Source organism: Aythya ferina (assembly GCF_964211825.1).
Source record: "Aythya ferina genome assembly, chromosome: 20".
Lineage (NCBI taxonomy): Eukaryota > Metazoa > Chordata > Aves > Anseriformes > Anatidae > Aythya > Aythya ferina.
In genome coordinates, this window is record NC_140318.1 from 9565412 (window position 1) to 9581679 (window position 16268).

General features: G+C 47.7%; 1 protein-coding gene across 14 annotated transcripts in view; it reads right to left on the reverse strand.

Annotated features, from left to right (window-relative positions):
* Positions 1 to 16268, reverse strand: part of CACNA1B (calcium voltage-gated channel subunit alpha1 B) — a 302614-nt gene that overhangs the window by 211898 nt on the left and 74448 nt on the right. The window contains exon 1 of one of the 14 annotated variants that reach the window (XM_084494373.1): positions 1449 to 1690. The exons of the other annotated variants lie outside the window; for them this stretch is intronic. Coding sequence (XP_084350499.1) covers positions 1449 to 1456 — 8 coding nt within the window. The 5' untranslated portion in view covers positions 1457 to 1690. Of the gene's footprint in view, positions 1 to 1448; positions 1691 to 16268 lie in introns of those variants that run through there. 14 annotated transcript variants of the gene reach the window in all.

Consider the following 16268-nt stretch of genomic DNA (forward strand, 5'->3'; position numbering starts at 1 on the left):
TGCTGGGGCTGATGAAAGATCCTCCAGAGACCCACAGGCTGAGCATCCCCACCAGTTCCTGATCTGGGCAATGTAAGCAGCCCCACGCTAAACCCACAGAGCACTGCCAGCATTGTTCCACCAGTGCTGAGTGCAAATTCTTCGTTAATGCCAGCAGCAGCATGAGTAAGACCTGAATTAGCATGGGGAAGCAGACAGCACCTATGTTATATATACAATAAACCCCTCTGGCTTTTGCAGGCTTTGCCATTCAGATCGCTCAGCACTGGTATTTCCCCCGTGCACGCACTAACACACATGAGCTGCGAGGCCCTTTGTGCCTCGTTTATCCCAGCAGCTTTGTGGGTTGATTAGGATTTCAGTAGATTTTAGCTTTTATTCTAAAGTGAAAATGCACCCAACCAAAAGAAAAAAAAAAAAAAAAAAAGAAAAAAAAAAGAAAAAAAATCATTAGACTGAGAGCTATCAGTAGTGATTAACAATGAGAGAAAAAAATGAACTCCCAAAACACACGAGCCAGGAACAATATAGGGGAGCTCTTTGTTGTAAAGAAAGCTTTTCACCAGCTTCAGCATGGCATCCCGCCATTCCCCTGATATATCATCTCCTTCTTCTGACACACAGAACACCCTGGTGTAAGGTCTATTTCCACTAGCAACCAAACTTTTAGGACTGAAAATAAAGCAGGATAATCTGCTCTCTGTGTGATCTGAACAGAGCAGCAGAAGATTCTGGAGGCTGTGGGTGATGCCCACGCCTCCCCCAGGGGAGGACCTGGGCACACAGGTAGGGTTTCACTGCCAGCCCACCCACTTCACCTGCAGCACTTTGCAGCACTACCCGGGGACCAGCATTAGCTCCTCTCCCCCAAGCAGGCAGACAACCTGGAGAGACATTAATTGCCTTGCCCAGGGTCACATAATGAAGCCAGTGGAAAGCTGACAGAAGGAGCCAGAGGACACTTGGCTCCTTTCCCTGCATTTCTCCCACAAGATCAGGCCACCTCAGTTCCTCCCAGCCCGTGCTGCATCCACTCCAGCCCCCCCGGCTTGGTCTCCTCCCTGGGATGGATGTGGGGATGCAGCCCTGCTCTGCAAAGTGCTGAAGCACGTGCCTGGAGCTGGGCTTGCGCTCAACAGGGAGCCACCAAAGGAGTTGTTCAAGTGCAAAGGCTTCCCAGAATAATACAGAGATAAAGGTTAATGCAGTATTTAACCACTGCAAGGTCTCGCGCACCCTGACAGCAATATGGATCTGCTCAGCTCTGCGTCCCTTCCCTCCCTGGACACACGGTGAAGCTGCCCAGACAAGGCAGAGCTCACCAGCTCCAATTGGAGCCTTCGAACCAGACAAAAATCAGAATCCCCCAGCCTGGATCCTGCACCCATCTCCAAGCTCCCTCTGCTGTTCCCAAGTGCATGTTACAGTCCCTCATTCCTGTTACTCACTTTTCCATCCACAGCAAGCCCACGGCAGAAATGATGTCCTACTGCCACCAGAATCCTCCCGCCTAGGTGGGTCTATCAGTGAGATCAGAGACAGCTGCACCAGAAGAAAACCGAGCACCAGCTAGCTTTGGGGATGTTATCTACAATGCAGGTGATAAAATGAGAAAAAGCAACAACACCTGGGATCAAATGGGAGGAGGGGGTCACCACCCTGCCTGCAAAGGGCTCAGACCGTAAGCTCAAAACCAGGAAAAGCAGCTGCATTAATTAAGTGCCTGAGCTGCAGGTGGCTGTCCCACCTCTGGTTCCTCTCTGCTTCTCCCAGGGCACAGCCCATCCTTTCTCATCCTCTTACAGTAATATTGCCATCTGCAAAACCCTCCAAAAAATGCTCAGGGTTAGCATGAGCCCTAGTTCTTCTCCCAGTGGTCCTTGGCCTTAACCCATCTCCATGACTCGTAGCGACCACCCTGACTAATAGCAGAAGCAGCAATAACTCTCCAATGTCCACTGCAGCCTTCAGCAAAGACTCAGCAGAAAATAAAGTATAACAGAATATCCTGAATTCCTGCATTTTTCCAGACTAGCGTTTAATTCACCCAAGCTTGACCCAAATGATACACATTATCCCTAACTGGTTTGCAATCCACCACACGCTTGGACCAGTCTCATAAAATTCAGTTTATTTTTAGAGCAAAGGAAAGAATGCAGCTAGCATAGCCCAAATACAAATAACTGTTCACTTGGGTCGGTTGTCTCCTGAGCTGGTTGAAACTGCATCTTCGTACATGAAGAGGCACAAAAGGAAGGCATGAAAAGAAGGCACAAGCTCCTATCATGGGGGAGACCAAAGGCAGCAAACCCCTGCTGCACAGTGCTCCCCACGGGCTTCTGCCAGCATCTGCCTGAACTGGTAGCTGATTCATCTCAATCTCTGGAGGATTCTTCTGGTAACTGCTGCAGATCCACCTTGGGATGACAGAGCAACATGAGAAGAAAACCAATCTCATCGCTTCTATTGTTTTTTTTTCTACCAAAAAAAAAAAAAAAAAAAAAAAAAAAAAAAAAGGAGAAAAAAAATAAACAGAGAGAGAGATAATTTTTTTTTAAACAATTTTCTGTAGACCAATGTTCAGCCACCATGGGTTGATGCCCATGGATTTATTGGTGAAACTTATGATCCAGCAAGGAGAGCCACCAAAAGAGAAGGAAGCAGAATCAATTCCAAGTCTTAGGACAAGAAACAGGCTTCAGTAGGATTCAAAGGTGTTAAAGTCAGTAAGCCAGAGAGAAAGAAGCATGAAATAAATGCACGTTCCTTCTAATCCCCAGCTCCTTTGTCTGGAGGACACCAAGCACAGTGCTGAGAACTAAAGGCAGTGACTCCCGAAGGATGACGGGGGCACGTTACCGGGCAGCCCCCACCCAAAGCAACCCACATCTGTGCATGAGGGAAAGCGCAGCGGCTGCCACCCCCCTGCCAAAACCTGTCTCCCTTTTGGCCAGCTCTGACACTGAAGACAACATCCCACTGCAGCTGTGACAATGAATAAAACCATCCCTGTCCTCCCACAGCCTCCGAGAGGCCAGCCACTGCCTCCCGACCCACTGTGGCATGGCCACAAACCTAGGGCAAGGAGGAAAAGAGAGGAACAAACCCCCAGAATTGTTTTTCAGCCTGAGAGGCAAATCTTCCAGTTTCTCAGATGTTATTCCTCAGATGTTATGTATATATAGATGCATGCATATGCACACAGACAGCGCTTTTTTGCATCAGCCCGTTGTCAGTTGGCACCTGGGGGAAGCAGGAGGTTTGCTCTGTTGAGTCATCCCTGCCTTCAGCAAGAGCACGGAGCTCAGCAAGAGCCGGATGGGCTGAGCTGCACACAGAAAGCGCTTCCTTTGCAAAGGCCTCCTCCTCCTCCTCCTGAAAACCCATTTAGAAATTCCTAAAAAGATCCGTTTGCTACAGGGAAAGGAAATTTGAGGTCACAGAGAGAGAACCACGGTTATCAGAAAGGCAGGGACAGGCCAGGCTCAGCCAGCAAGGGCACGCTCTCGGGGGAACCACGCCAGCACCGCGTTGATGTTGCAAGCTGTTTGCCATGGTCTGTAAGAGCAGAGCTCTGGTGAGAGAAGCTGGCAGCAGGCAGAGCTGGGGCCAACCCAGAAATAAGAACCAGAGCACCTGGCTAGAGAAATGGCCTCAAACATCCCAGCTAATTAGCTCCTTGGCATATTTCATTTATCCCTTGCAGCAGGAGTGAGTTAAAATGAATCTGTACCTAACCAGCAACTTGGAGCCTTCAGCACAGCGACATTTTCAAGTTGGTAAGGGAAACAGAGCTGCAAATTTAACACAAGTTTTCAGGGCTGGAATAAGAGGCTATTAAAAAAAAATGATTGAACTCAGAACACCAAATCAGGGGAATTTATGGGGATTTTTTTTTTTTTTTTTTTTTTTTTTTAGGCTCTGCTTGGTTTTGCTTCCAGCAATGGGCATTGTAGGGGGGTTATTGCTTTTGGCCTCAGATGAAAAATAACCCACAAGGTTGCAGCTAGGCAGGGTGGCTCAGAATGGAGACAGATGGTGGTTGGGCCAAGGCTGGAGGCAAGGAGAGATGGACAGTGCTGAGCAGGGATCGAGAGGGGCCATACCTCACTCACTCAGCCTTCCTCAGTGGGGCCAGATGTACCAAACCTCATAACCCCAGAGATCATGAAGGTGAGGGATGTCAGACATAAGCAGAACATGGCTTTCTCTTGCAACACCACGATGGTCCTGTGCACATGGCAATGTGCAAAGCTAGAATTCATTTGGGAAACACCTCCAGCAGCTCTCTGTACCAGCCCAAGTCCTTCAACTGCCTGTCTGTATGCTTTTATCAGGAGGAAACTGCCCACCACTACCTATGCAAAATCTCTCTTCACATTTTCCCTTATCCTAGGAAGCCACCTGCAGAAAGTCCTCCGATATCTGCCACCAAGCTTCCCCCAGTGGAGCACCCCCATGCCCAGCACCAGGGTGGGACAGGAGCACTCAGCCTGCAGCTGAGGTTAAAGATCCAACCACAGGCAGAGGAAAGCCCAGGGATCAAAGAATAGGGAGGAATTAGTTTTTTCACAATCCCAGCTCCATCAGGCATGAAAAGAAAGTTTAGGATGCTCTTGGGAGAGGAAGGATTTGTATCTCAAGGCAAACTGGCCTACTCACTCTATTTATAGACAAAAGACAGCATTTTAGCCCTGCTGCAGCTCAGCAGAGCCCACTTGGATGCTCTGCCCATTATGCAAGTGCTCCAGAACCACTGGTCTCCTCATGGGTGGCTACCAGGAGCCCAGGGAGATGTCCTGTCCCGGGCAGGAGCACCCATCCAGCTCATGGGGATGACAGCAAGGAAGGAAAGGACCAAACTGAAGTACAATAACCTGGTGCCTGTCTTCTCCATTGCCATAAACTGGGCTCAGAAATATCCTTGATCAGCAATATAGTGCCAAGGATAAGGAGACCCAGAGCACTACAAGCAAAAAAGCAGAATATTGATTTGAAAACTCCTGTATCAATACAGGAATTGTATATAGGGAATGCAGGGAATGACAAAGTTTGGTCTCAGGCCCAAATACCAAGAGCTGGCTTTTGTCACAAGGCTGCTCAGGGACAGGATGGGGCCACGTCCTGCTCCCCGGTACCTGACCTCTAGCAAGAGGTGCAGGGGATGCTGCAAGCAGGACTTTGGCCTTCAAAAAGGTTTCTGTGCTTTCGGGACCAAAACAGTCACTTTGGTCATGAGACACCATTTTCCACACAAGGCTGACTTCAATTGCATGTAGCCATCATGATGCAGCCAAGTTAACTCTCCTTCCTCTTCCTTCTCCTAATCTTTCCAGAGCAACTTTAAGCTTCTGATGAATTTTAAATGTCACCTACTTTGGCTATTAGTAAGGGTAACAAAGAGAGAAATTCACAATAATGGAAATCTTGGTCTCTAGGACAACCTTGACCAGCACAAGGTCCTGAATTAAGGTCACCAGAGAAAAACATAGAAATCTCAACGGGACATTACCAGCCGAGTCAATCCCTGCAGAGACAGGGGCACTTAACGCACCAAGCAGTGGTTAGAGCTGGGCCTGCTAAATAATACAGTATAATGCTTTCTAAGGATAATTCACAAGACCCAGATATTTCCTGGACTGCTCACATCACCCCACCAGCATGCCTCATTATTTATTTATCGTACTTGCTTAATATTAACCTCTGAGAAACTAGTTAACCCTGCAAATCCAAACATCACAAGGGTTCATCCTACAATAAGCATAATCCTTGGCCCTGAAGGGACAATTTGAAGCACAGAATTCAGGAGCTTGTTGTTAACCTCAACCTTCAGCGAGAATGGAGCAAGATTCATAGTTGCAAGGAGCTGCAAGGAGTTGGAGGGCTACAGCGAGCAGTTTCACTCCAGTGACCCTCCAGGCAGCTGCATGGTATGCAGTAGCTCATAACACCTGCAGAAACACTAAAATTTACCTTCTAAACATGGCCCCAGCTGGGTGTAACAGCTGAGAGTAGCTCAATTTCTCTGACATGAACACAGTGTGGGCTGCCAAGATGCAAGGGAGCAGCTGTGCCTGCTGGGGCTCAATGCTTCCCCATGCAACACGGCACCATGCTGCAACATCCAGCCTAGCTCCAGAGCTGAAACCACACTGGTACATGAGCACAGCCCTCCCCCTGAGCCATGTAACCTTGCTGGGAGCAGGGGCATCTCATCCAGGGCAGAAGGGTCCCTGCCAGTGGCACATGGGTTGTTGCCTATGGATGCTATCACAACAGTATGGCTGTGCACAGCTCACTCTGTGCCAGCTTGGGTCCCTCTGGCACAGCATCGCATCCCAAAACATCAAAACTTTCCCTCACCAGCACCTTGGGCTGTGCCTGTGGACCCTCCAGCTACACAAACAGCCCCACAGCCTCCTACATGGCGTTAGGCTAATTAAAGGGGGAAGTGTGCTGCGCTGCTGCTCACTACAGGAACACCAAGAGAGAAATATCAGAGCTCTGCAGGAGACTCCCTGCCGTTAGCTGGTCTGATGCAGGGTGAGAGGAGAGGCTGCAGCACAGGGAAGAGCCAGACTAAGCACAAGAAACCCAAGTCACCAAGGGACAGACCCAAGCTGCAAGGATGCAGCAATTAACACTCACCCTTCATTATTATGCAAATCACACATTGGTTACTAGAGACAGCAAAGCAATCAGCCTTCTAGCCCTCGCTAAAGGCCAAAAAATGGTTGAAGTATGTGTCAGGCTGGTATTTTGGACTGCCCAGTGGGGAACAGAAGTCTGGGGTCTACCAGGATGCTTCAGACCCAAGTTGCATGCCAAAAGTAGACTGGTGCATGTGACATGTCGTGGAAGACACCTGGGAACTGTTCATGCTCAAAGCACTGAGAAGTCCAGCTGGAGCCCTGCTGCTTCTGCTCTGGCCTTGGGGTGGGAAACAGAAAGGAAACAAAAGCACGAGCATCGGGTTTGGGTGTGGGAAGGGGTGCAGATGGCTGAGACTGGCACTTCAGGGAGGAACGTGGGATCTTGGCAGGTTCCTGAAATATTACCTATGTCTGTCTGACAAAATGTTGGTGAGAGCTGAGTGTACCCTAAAACAAAATCTCCTAATAAGAGTGCCAGCAGAGTCAGGGAAAGTTCTAAGGTATTTAAAGTAAAGACTGAAAAGGGAATGAGGGTCCAAGACCGTAAACATGCCTGCATGCCAGGATGAGAGTCATGGGTCAAATTTCAATATTTGACAGTTCACTGCCTCTGTGTGTGTTAGGCTCATGGCAACGCAACGAATATGGCATCAGTCTTCATGCGGAGATGACACCAAGTGACAACCAGTCATTATTTACCATACCCTGGAGTGCAAAATCCACTGCTGACTTCAGGGTGGAGAGGAGGAGGGAAATCTGGGAGCATGGACCACCAAGCACATGCTTTCAAAGGCACATAGCCAGTGCTTGCCTCAGTTTCCCCAGCATACAAAGAGGGATTAAGGGAGCATCCATCTGGCTTCCAGGGATTCTTGCAAGACTGATCTAATATTTCAGCAAAGGAGGTTAAAAACATTCAGCATTGTTCACTTAACACCTGAATATATTCGGCATATATCTGCTACAGCACACTGTGTCAGAGAGCATATTTCACCAAGCACAGATATTCTGTAGGAAACGAGCTGTCCTCCATGTCTACAGAGAGGTGACCCTCTGCTGGTGGGTGGAAAAGCAGAGGTGCCAGCATCTGTCCTTACCTCTCCTCCTCCCCACACAAGGGCGATGGCTTTTCATGTGAGAAATTAACAGGACAATGCTGAATATCAAGGATAACGCCAAGTACACTGTCTGTAAGATGCTGGCAATGTGTCTGCCTTCTCAGCAGCGCCCTGAGCTGCTCAAACAAGAAACGTCCAGATTACCACTGCACCAGCGCTGTCCTGCCATGGATTAAACACTCCTTGGGTGGAAGGTGGTGAAATGGCCACCTCCATCTGGAAAGCTGAGCACACGTCAGCTGACAGCCCAGGGAAAGCCTTCTCCATCCATCCCCTTGTCCCCTTCCTAGGCTTGCTCACATTTCATGTCTCAGCTGGGAGAGCCACAAATGTCCCCACAATAATGGGGGCTGCACTGGTTGCTCAGGGCTACTTTGGGAGAGTCTGGTGAGCCCATGGTACAGACTGAACGGACTGCCAAGAAAGCAAGTCAAAAACCAAAAGAAGCCACGTCTTTAAGAGAACAAAAAAGATTGTTTTGGGTGAGAGCATCAGCTTCCCAAAAGCTCTCAATGCATTTGATTCCTACCAGCTGTTGAAAGAGAGGATCCCTCTGAGACCCACCAAGTCCAATTCTTGCAGGCCAGTCAGGTGGTACCTGCACACCAGCTCTGTCCTGGTGTGTCTGCTGGCAGCACACGCCTGGAGGGCTTGAAGGAGAGCATTTGGCAGCAACCCTGTGCCAATAACTGGGCTGTTCCTCACAAGCTCTGGGTGTTACCATACAAACCAGCTTCTGGCCAAGACAACGCGGTTTGCAATTCCCTCCTCATTTCAGGGGTTCTAAACTGCTATAAATCACTTCCAGCCTGCTCCTAGGGACTTTACTCTCTGTCATTTGCTAGGTGGTGCTAATGAGCTCAGCATCATCCCTGGTGAGGCCAATATCCTTGTGCATTTCTGCTACCCCTACCAACCCCAGGGCTCCATCAGCCAGGAGATGACAGAATCATAGGGGTTGGAAGGGACCTCAAGAGATCATCGGGTCCAACCTTCCAGCCAAAGCAGGTTCCCTAGAGCAGGTTGCCCAGGTAGGCGTCCAGACAGGCCTTGAATATCTCCAGAGAAGGAGAGTTCACAACCTCCCTGGGCAGCTTGTCCCAGTGCTCCGTCACCCTCACCGTGAAGAAGTTCCTTCACATGGTGGGGCGGAACTGCCTGTGCTCCATTTTGTGGTAATTACCCCTTATCCTGTCCCCACAGACCACTGAAAAGAGGTTGGCCACATCCCTCCATCTCCCACACTTAAGATATTTGTAAACATTAATAAGATCCTGTCTTATTTTCTCCAGGCTGAACAGGACCAGGTCTCTCAGCCTTTCCCCACAGGGAAGATGCTCCAGGCCCCGTATCATCTTTTTGGCCCTCCGCTGGACTCTTCCCAGGAGATCCCTGTCTTTCTTGTACCGGGGAGCCCAGAACTGGACATAGTACTCCAGGTGATGCCTGACCAGGGCAGAGTAGAGGGGGATGATCACCTCCCTTGACCTGCTGGCCATGCTCCTTTTAATGCACACCAGGATCCCTTTGGCCCTCTTGGCCACAAGGGCACACTGTTGGCTCATAGTCAACCTGTCATCCACCAGGTCCTTCTCCGCAGAGCTCCTCTCCAGCAGATCATCCCCCAGCCTGTACTGATCCATGCTGTTGTTCCTTCCAAGGTGTAGGACTCTACACTTGCTCTTATTAAACCCCATCTGTTTTCTTCCTGCCCAACTCTCCAGCCTGTCCAGGTCTCGCTGAATGGCAGCACAGCCTTCTGGCATATCTCAGAAGCTGTTTTCTGAGCTCAGAAAAGCTTCAGCTCTAAAAGGCATAGCTTTCCTTGGTCTCCATATAACATCTAATGTTGTCCAGCAGAGAAAGAAACACATTTTGTGCCCCTTCTGCCATGGGTTGCATATACAGAAAGTACAGTGCTTATCCAGCATCCAGGAGAGCCAAGAGGACTCCATGTCCCCAAGGCCATCGACTGCAGGACCAAGATCTAAGGTTACTAAGCAGTGTCTCTTGGGAACACTGGTCAGCCACAGGTCCTGTTCTCTTCCAGAAAACCTAATTATTCACCTAATGGGTAATTTGCTGCCATCTGGACATTCAGAGCTTGACCTGCAATATGCCAGACATCCCAGTGAAGTCAGTGTTTGGCACAGGGTGCACATGGTAGCACAGGGTGGTACCACAGCCTGGTACCACTGGAGAAGTGGATGCTGTTGAGCATGACAGCACAAACCAAATGAGCATTAGAGCTTTCAGGTGGATATTCTGGGTCTGCTTAGCAAATGCTCATCTTCTTTCCTTTGAAATGAATGTAATTTGAGATACAGGTGTCGGGCAAAGCAATGCATGGGAGGCAGCCTATATTCTGTTCCTGTCTCTCTAGAGTTATCATCAGCTCCTAACTTTAATGGGCAACCAATTTACACTGTTAAACATCATTTTGCAATGATGCAGGCTGTTAATGATGCAGGCTCGGAGCCCTGAACTCTTGGCCCTGAGCAGTTCTCTGGGAGTTGGTCCTTGGCAATCATTCAGGATTGTCACCAGCAATGGAGCACCTCAGGGTTGTTCCAGCAAAGAACAAACCCCCCTCAGCACCAGGTGCTAGTCACTGAGAATATCAGGGCAAAGAGATGACTGTGAAAACACTGTTGTCCACAAACCCTCCTTCGGTGGCTGAAGTCACACCTGTGAGATCTCCATCAGGATTCACTGTGAAGAAGCAGGACTGAACCTAAACTGCCCCAGCCCAGCAACCAGAGGCAGAAGCACTGCTTTAATAAAGGAGCACAAAACATGCTGATTTGATTTTATTAGCTCCTAGAGAAGCACTGAGTCCCACTAAACTCTTTCCATTTCAGTAGCAGACCAGTGACAACATGCATCCATACAAAGGTGCACTAATATAAAGACCATCCAGAGCAGCACAGAAGTTAATTCTCCTTCTTTTCGACACTGAGGTGGAGCTGAGGACTTGGCAAAGGATGTGAATGAGCGTGTGCATGCAAGCTAGGATGAGTGAGCCCAGCGCCTGTAACCACGTGGAGGAGCGAGTACGTCTGAGTGAACAAGTGGGCTAGAGACGTGCATGCTACGCAGAGCAGCAGCACTACGCATACCTAACTGCTCTGTGACAATCTTTCATCCAAAATTCAATACAGGCTCATTTTAAAGTTATGAATTGCAAAGGACCCACAATTATACTCTGGCGGGAGAAGAAAGGGAGAAGAAAGGGAGAAGAAAGGGAGAAGAAAGGGAGAAGAGAAAAATAAGACATGGAAAATGAGGACCAGGGAACAGGAAGCCAAACACAGAACTATTTCCAGGAGGAATAACAGCCATATGGAAAAAGTTACCAAGATGATGAATTCTGCCTTCAATATGTTCAAGAAAGAACTGCATCAGACCCAGTCTGGGGGTGGCCAGATCCTTCAAGAGGGAAAAAAAAAAAAAAAAAAAAAAAAGCTGCCACCCCAGCTTGAACTTGAACATTTGGTGTTTCATTTGCATCTTGGAATGAGGCAACTGTTATCATTCAAACTCTGCATTCTCCTCTTGGATCCCTGCCTTCCCGGGTCACATTTGTGGCTCTCACATAACCAGGAATCCCCCAGCTACAATATGCTTCTCCTGGCTCGGCCCTGAAACCAAATTCCAGAGCAGCTGACATGGAAATTTACCATCAAACAACTATTAAAGTTTTACCTCAGGCTGTAAAAACTGGTGTATGTGCTCTGCATAAACAATGTAAATACACACTTGTCTCACGTGCTGAGTGGCAGCATGCCACAGAGCTTCACACTGCAGTCTCAGATTTCGGAAACCAGGATGGATAAGTGTAGGGATAGTAACTGAAGCCCCAACACTACCAGCCTGCAACATAAAAATGATCCCCGCACATGGCTGGAGACCTCCTGGCTCCATTGCAAATCACAAAATCCACCTGAACGAGCCAGCTGATTTTCAAGGATTAATGAATTTAGCTTCACAATCTCCATCTGACCCAACTCTCACCCTCTGACTGACACGTCCAGTTTCATTTCCCCACTTCAAGGACTGGGGGAAAGCAAAGCACAGCAGCGCCTCAGAGGATTGAAGCAAAGGGCAGATGGGGGCAGAGTACCCAGCAGCACACCAGCTGCCCAGGGACACATTCATTTCTCTCTCCCAACTGCACTCAGGTGTCCCCTGGGGCAATTCTACCACCTGGAGAAGCCCCATAGAGCTGCTTCTCTCCACAGTGCCTAATCTCCTGCCGCAGGCACCTGATTCAAGTACCTAAAGTTAACTAGGATGAAACCAGGCTTTTCTCCAATTAATCGCAATTTCTTTTTCTACTTTACATCCCAACTTTATCTTCCTTCTTCCTTTCCATGCAAATCACCACCCACTTGTCTCCAAGGGTGGACAGCCTTTGCCAATACAAGTACCCAGCAGAGAATTAAAGCTAGAAACTATTAACCATTGTTGGTTTTTTTCCATCACCATCAAGCTCAAAATTGTCTTCTATTCAAGCTACAAGTGGGCTGATGTATATCTTCTGCAGATGTCTGTGTTCAAGGGAAAAAAACAACAGCAACGAAACCCTCTTTTGGCTAATAAACAGAAAGTAATTGCAGTTTCTTTACTGCAAAAGGAACTGTGCTATTGATGGCATTGGCTGAGTGTGCCTAATTTGTATCAGCAGCTTGTATCATTAGCTTTACAGTCTCCTGCTAAACCCTACCCACAGTGTAACCACATCTCCCTTGGTCATCTGTTTTGTCCACCCAACAAGGAGGCAATGCACTCCCTTCATGGCAGGGATTATTATTTTTTCCCATTCCGTAGCATATCACACAACACAATGAGATCAAGTTTTTTTGTTTTTGTTTTGTTTTTTAAATCTAATTCCTAGTCACCACATAACACAAAAATAAGCATAATTAGACATTCTCCAATGCAGCAGTAGTCACAACTGTGTGCTAGACTATGAGCCCCACATATGAGATGTAAGGAAAGTTATTTTGCCCATGATGCAGAAGTGATTCTGCAGCAATGAGGGATCCAAAGAGATTTTGCCATAAGCAAGGTTAAAAAAAAAAGTGCTTCTTCCTCTCTCCTCTATAAAGCAACTTGCTGATTAATTCAGAGGCAAGGTAAACAATAAACAGTGATTATGTGCATGGGGTAATGATTCAGCCAAAGAAGCAGATCAGCATTTGAGTAACAGGCTACAAACATGTGCTTTATTTTCTCAATGATGATTCTCCTGTGAGCAATGGAACAAGATGTCTTATACAGCCACCAGGCAACAGTGTGGTCGCAGTGTCAGGAGAATTGTGTGACCATCAACCTGAAAGACCCACATGAAAGCTAAAAAGAAAATTCAGCTCCACAGGGTATCGTATGTTCTAGGACCAATTTTATTTATTTTTTTAAATCCAGGCAACAGAAAACACAGACCAGCTGGGACATTTCATCTAGCAATAGCATGGCAGTGCCTGGAACACACAGTGTCAAAAAAAAAAAAAAAAAAAAAAAAAAGAGCTTCTGGAAAAGGGAAAATGCAAAAGGACACCTGCAAAAAAGCTACTGCTTACTCGCATAACTGAGCTCTGCAAAATGTAAATGGGTAATGCAAGAAAAACACAGTGGGGAAAGCTCTCCTATAAAACCATATAACCCTTAGCCACAGAGGGGAACAAAGAAGTCATGAAGGAAAGCATTTGTGCTTCTGTTTTATGCCTCGTATTTTTATTTTGCCTCATCACAACCCTGATTTGTTCACGTCTGTTACTTGGATAACAAGAAGATGGAAATGCTTTCTGTTGCATCAACAAAAGCCAGCATGAAAGATAGCTGTGAAGGCAGTGAGCCAGATCCGAGGTAGCTGGAGGTCAGCGCCATTCTGCAGCAGTCAACAGAACTGCATGGACTTGCAAAGACTGAAATTTTGACCTCCTCAGATCTGCGATCAGAGTGATCTGCACAAAAGCAGCTAGCTTGCAAGCCCATAATATTCTTTCAAATGCGATTACCTGTATGTGGATGGGGGAAAAGACAATGGCTGCATCTGCAGCTGGTCCTCTGAGACTGTTGCTGGGCAGCTGCGAGCTGTGCAAGGACATCACTAGAACTGAAGGCAAGTGAGGATGAATCCAGTAAATTCACCTCCACGTCCTCGGCGTGCTCCTGACCTGAGCATACCTGACACGTTTATTGGCACAGCCCTCAGGCCAGCTCTGCCTGCCTAAACCCCACCTGCCACTAACACAGCAGGTGCCTTCCAATAACACCTGTAAGCTTTATTATATTAGCAGCAGCCAAGTGGTTAACTAATCTAAGAAATATATCCACTTTACTTAAGCAAAGAAAAGCAGCAAGGGGGCCCCGTGGTGTTGACAACTCTAACAGCAAATTAAGAAGCTAAAATAAAATGCACCATCAAGCAAGCAGCTGGAGTGAGGCCAGAAATCAGAAAAAGATGTAAAGAAAACTGTATCAAGAAATCAGCTCCAAGCAGGCTCATTGAGCTCAATTACTAGAAATTAGAAAAGGAAATGGAAAAATTTATATTGTAAGGACACAATGCATTATGTGGCATCAGTGATGGCTGTTCTGTTTATTGTCTCTGTTCTAATCATGTTTTTATAGCATGGAATATGTAATACCAGATCCAACTGATATTGATACAGGAGGAAGCCTGCCACTTCCAGGCAGAAATCCACAGCTTACATTCAAGACAACAAACTAGAAGTGAAATTCCGCAGCTGGGGTCTGCCCTCATGACCTTGTTAAATTCCCATGTGCTTACACCTCCACAACCAGGCCCCTTCACAAGGCAGAGACTGTCTGAGAAAGTGGAGTTTTCCAAAAGACTTCCAAAAATGATTTATCTAGATTTTGAGCCTGTACAGTCCTGCTTTGAAACTCTACTCTGCAGTCAAAAACAGTAAGAGAGAAAAGGCATTTATTTAAGTAGAAAAGAAAGCCAGACAAACATCTCATGCAAGTAGTTTTGCAAGTCCAAACTAAACAACGGAAAGGAAAAACCACAGAAAGTTTGAGCAGCCACCGCTACAAGAGCTGGCAACATTGCAGCCACAGAGCACAGCTGACCTGTGTGCCAGTGCCCACACTGAGATCTGGGTCCAGATCTTCAGAAGCTTCAAGCACAGCTCGCAGCAGCGTCTCCTCCCTGCCCGTGCTGCCAGCCCTGGGGTCTCCTTTCCCAGGAGCAGTTCTGAGCCGCTGGACCAAGAAAAATAGTTTGCTCTCTCAGCAGTGACCTATAGCAATGATTCTTCTCTCAAGCTCTGAAAGAGGGGGAATGGGGTAGGCACAGATTTTTTTTTTTGCGTGCCTTGTCCCCATAGCCAGGCCCAGCCAGGCCCCAGCTCAGGTGGGTCAGGGCTGGGAACGATCCTCATCTTGCTCTGATCTGGCCCTTGTTGCAGCACAATTTGACAAACCAAATCAGTGCTAGGCTGAAAACCAGCCAGGATCTTGTGACATCAAGCATCAGATCATACACAACCCATGGCTGGCTCAATCCATCGCTGCTGTACACCTCGTGGAGTTAAGCCCCATTGCAAAGTAAGCCCCATCTGATGCTGTAACATTTTCCCATCCTTTGAACTACTGTAGATGACCAAGTCATGGGAGTAGACAAAACAGGCTGCTGGGCATAACCTGAAGATACTTCAAGTGAACAAATCTTCCTTGACTGCAGTCAGTGGGACCCAGAAAGCCACCACTAATCAGACAGAAAACTCACTTTCTCTCAAAAATCTGCTGCCACCGCTTTGAGCCTGGTTTGGCGAGATGCATGGCAAAGAAAAAGCTCACAGCATCCATACATCTGACCCACTCATCTGGTTCAGCAGAGCACTGGAGCAGCCAAACCTCACCCAATCTGCTTTCCTGACACAGGCCTTTCACTCCCCAATCCCAGGGCGGTGGTGGAGTCATCATCCCTGGGGATGTTTAAGGAAAGGTTGGACGTGGGGACATGGTTTAGTGGGTGGCATTGGTAGTAAGGTGATGGTTGGACTAGATGATCTTGGAGGTCTTTTCCAGCCTTAATGATTCTGTGATTCTGTGTCCCAGAGGCGCGGAGGCCAGGAACAGCTCTGAAGTCTGGAGGTCCTGGTGCTTCCAGCTCACCACAGCCCTGCCAGCAGTGTCCTGCCTGACCCATGCACTCACTGCCCCCTCCCTGCAAGCTGTATCTCACAGACCTCTGGAAAGAAGGCCTCTACTATATTTCTAAATGGGCTACAAGAGATGTAAAAAGGAAGTCTACTTTATCAGAAAAAAGTCTACTTTTATCAGAGATCCAGGAACCAGAGGTGGAATGCAGCTCTCACAATTTAGTGAATGCCGTGAGTCCATGGAAAAGCACTTGTTGAAGCTCTCCTTAGTGCTTGGTGGAATTTGTTCTCAGTTCCTGCAATTGTTTGCCTGAAAACAAAGCTCTTCCAGTAGGGCCTTTACTTAGTGATTACTCACTTAC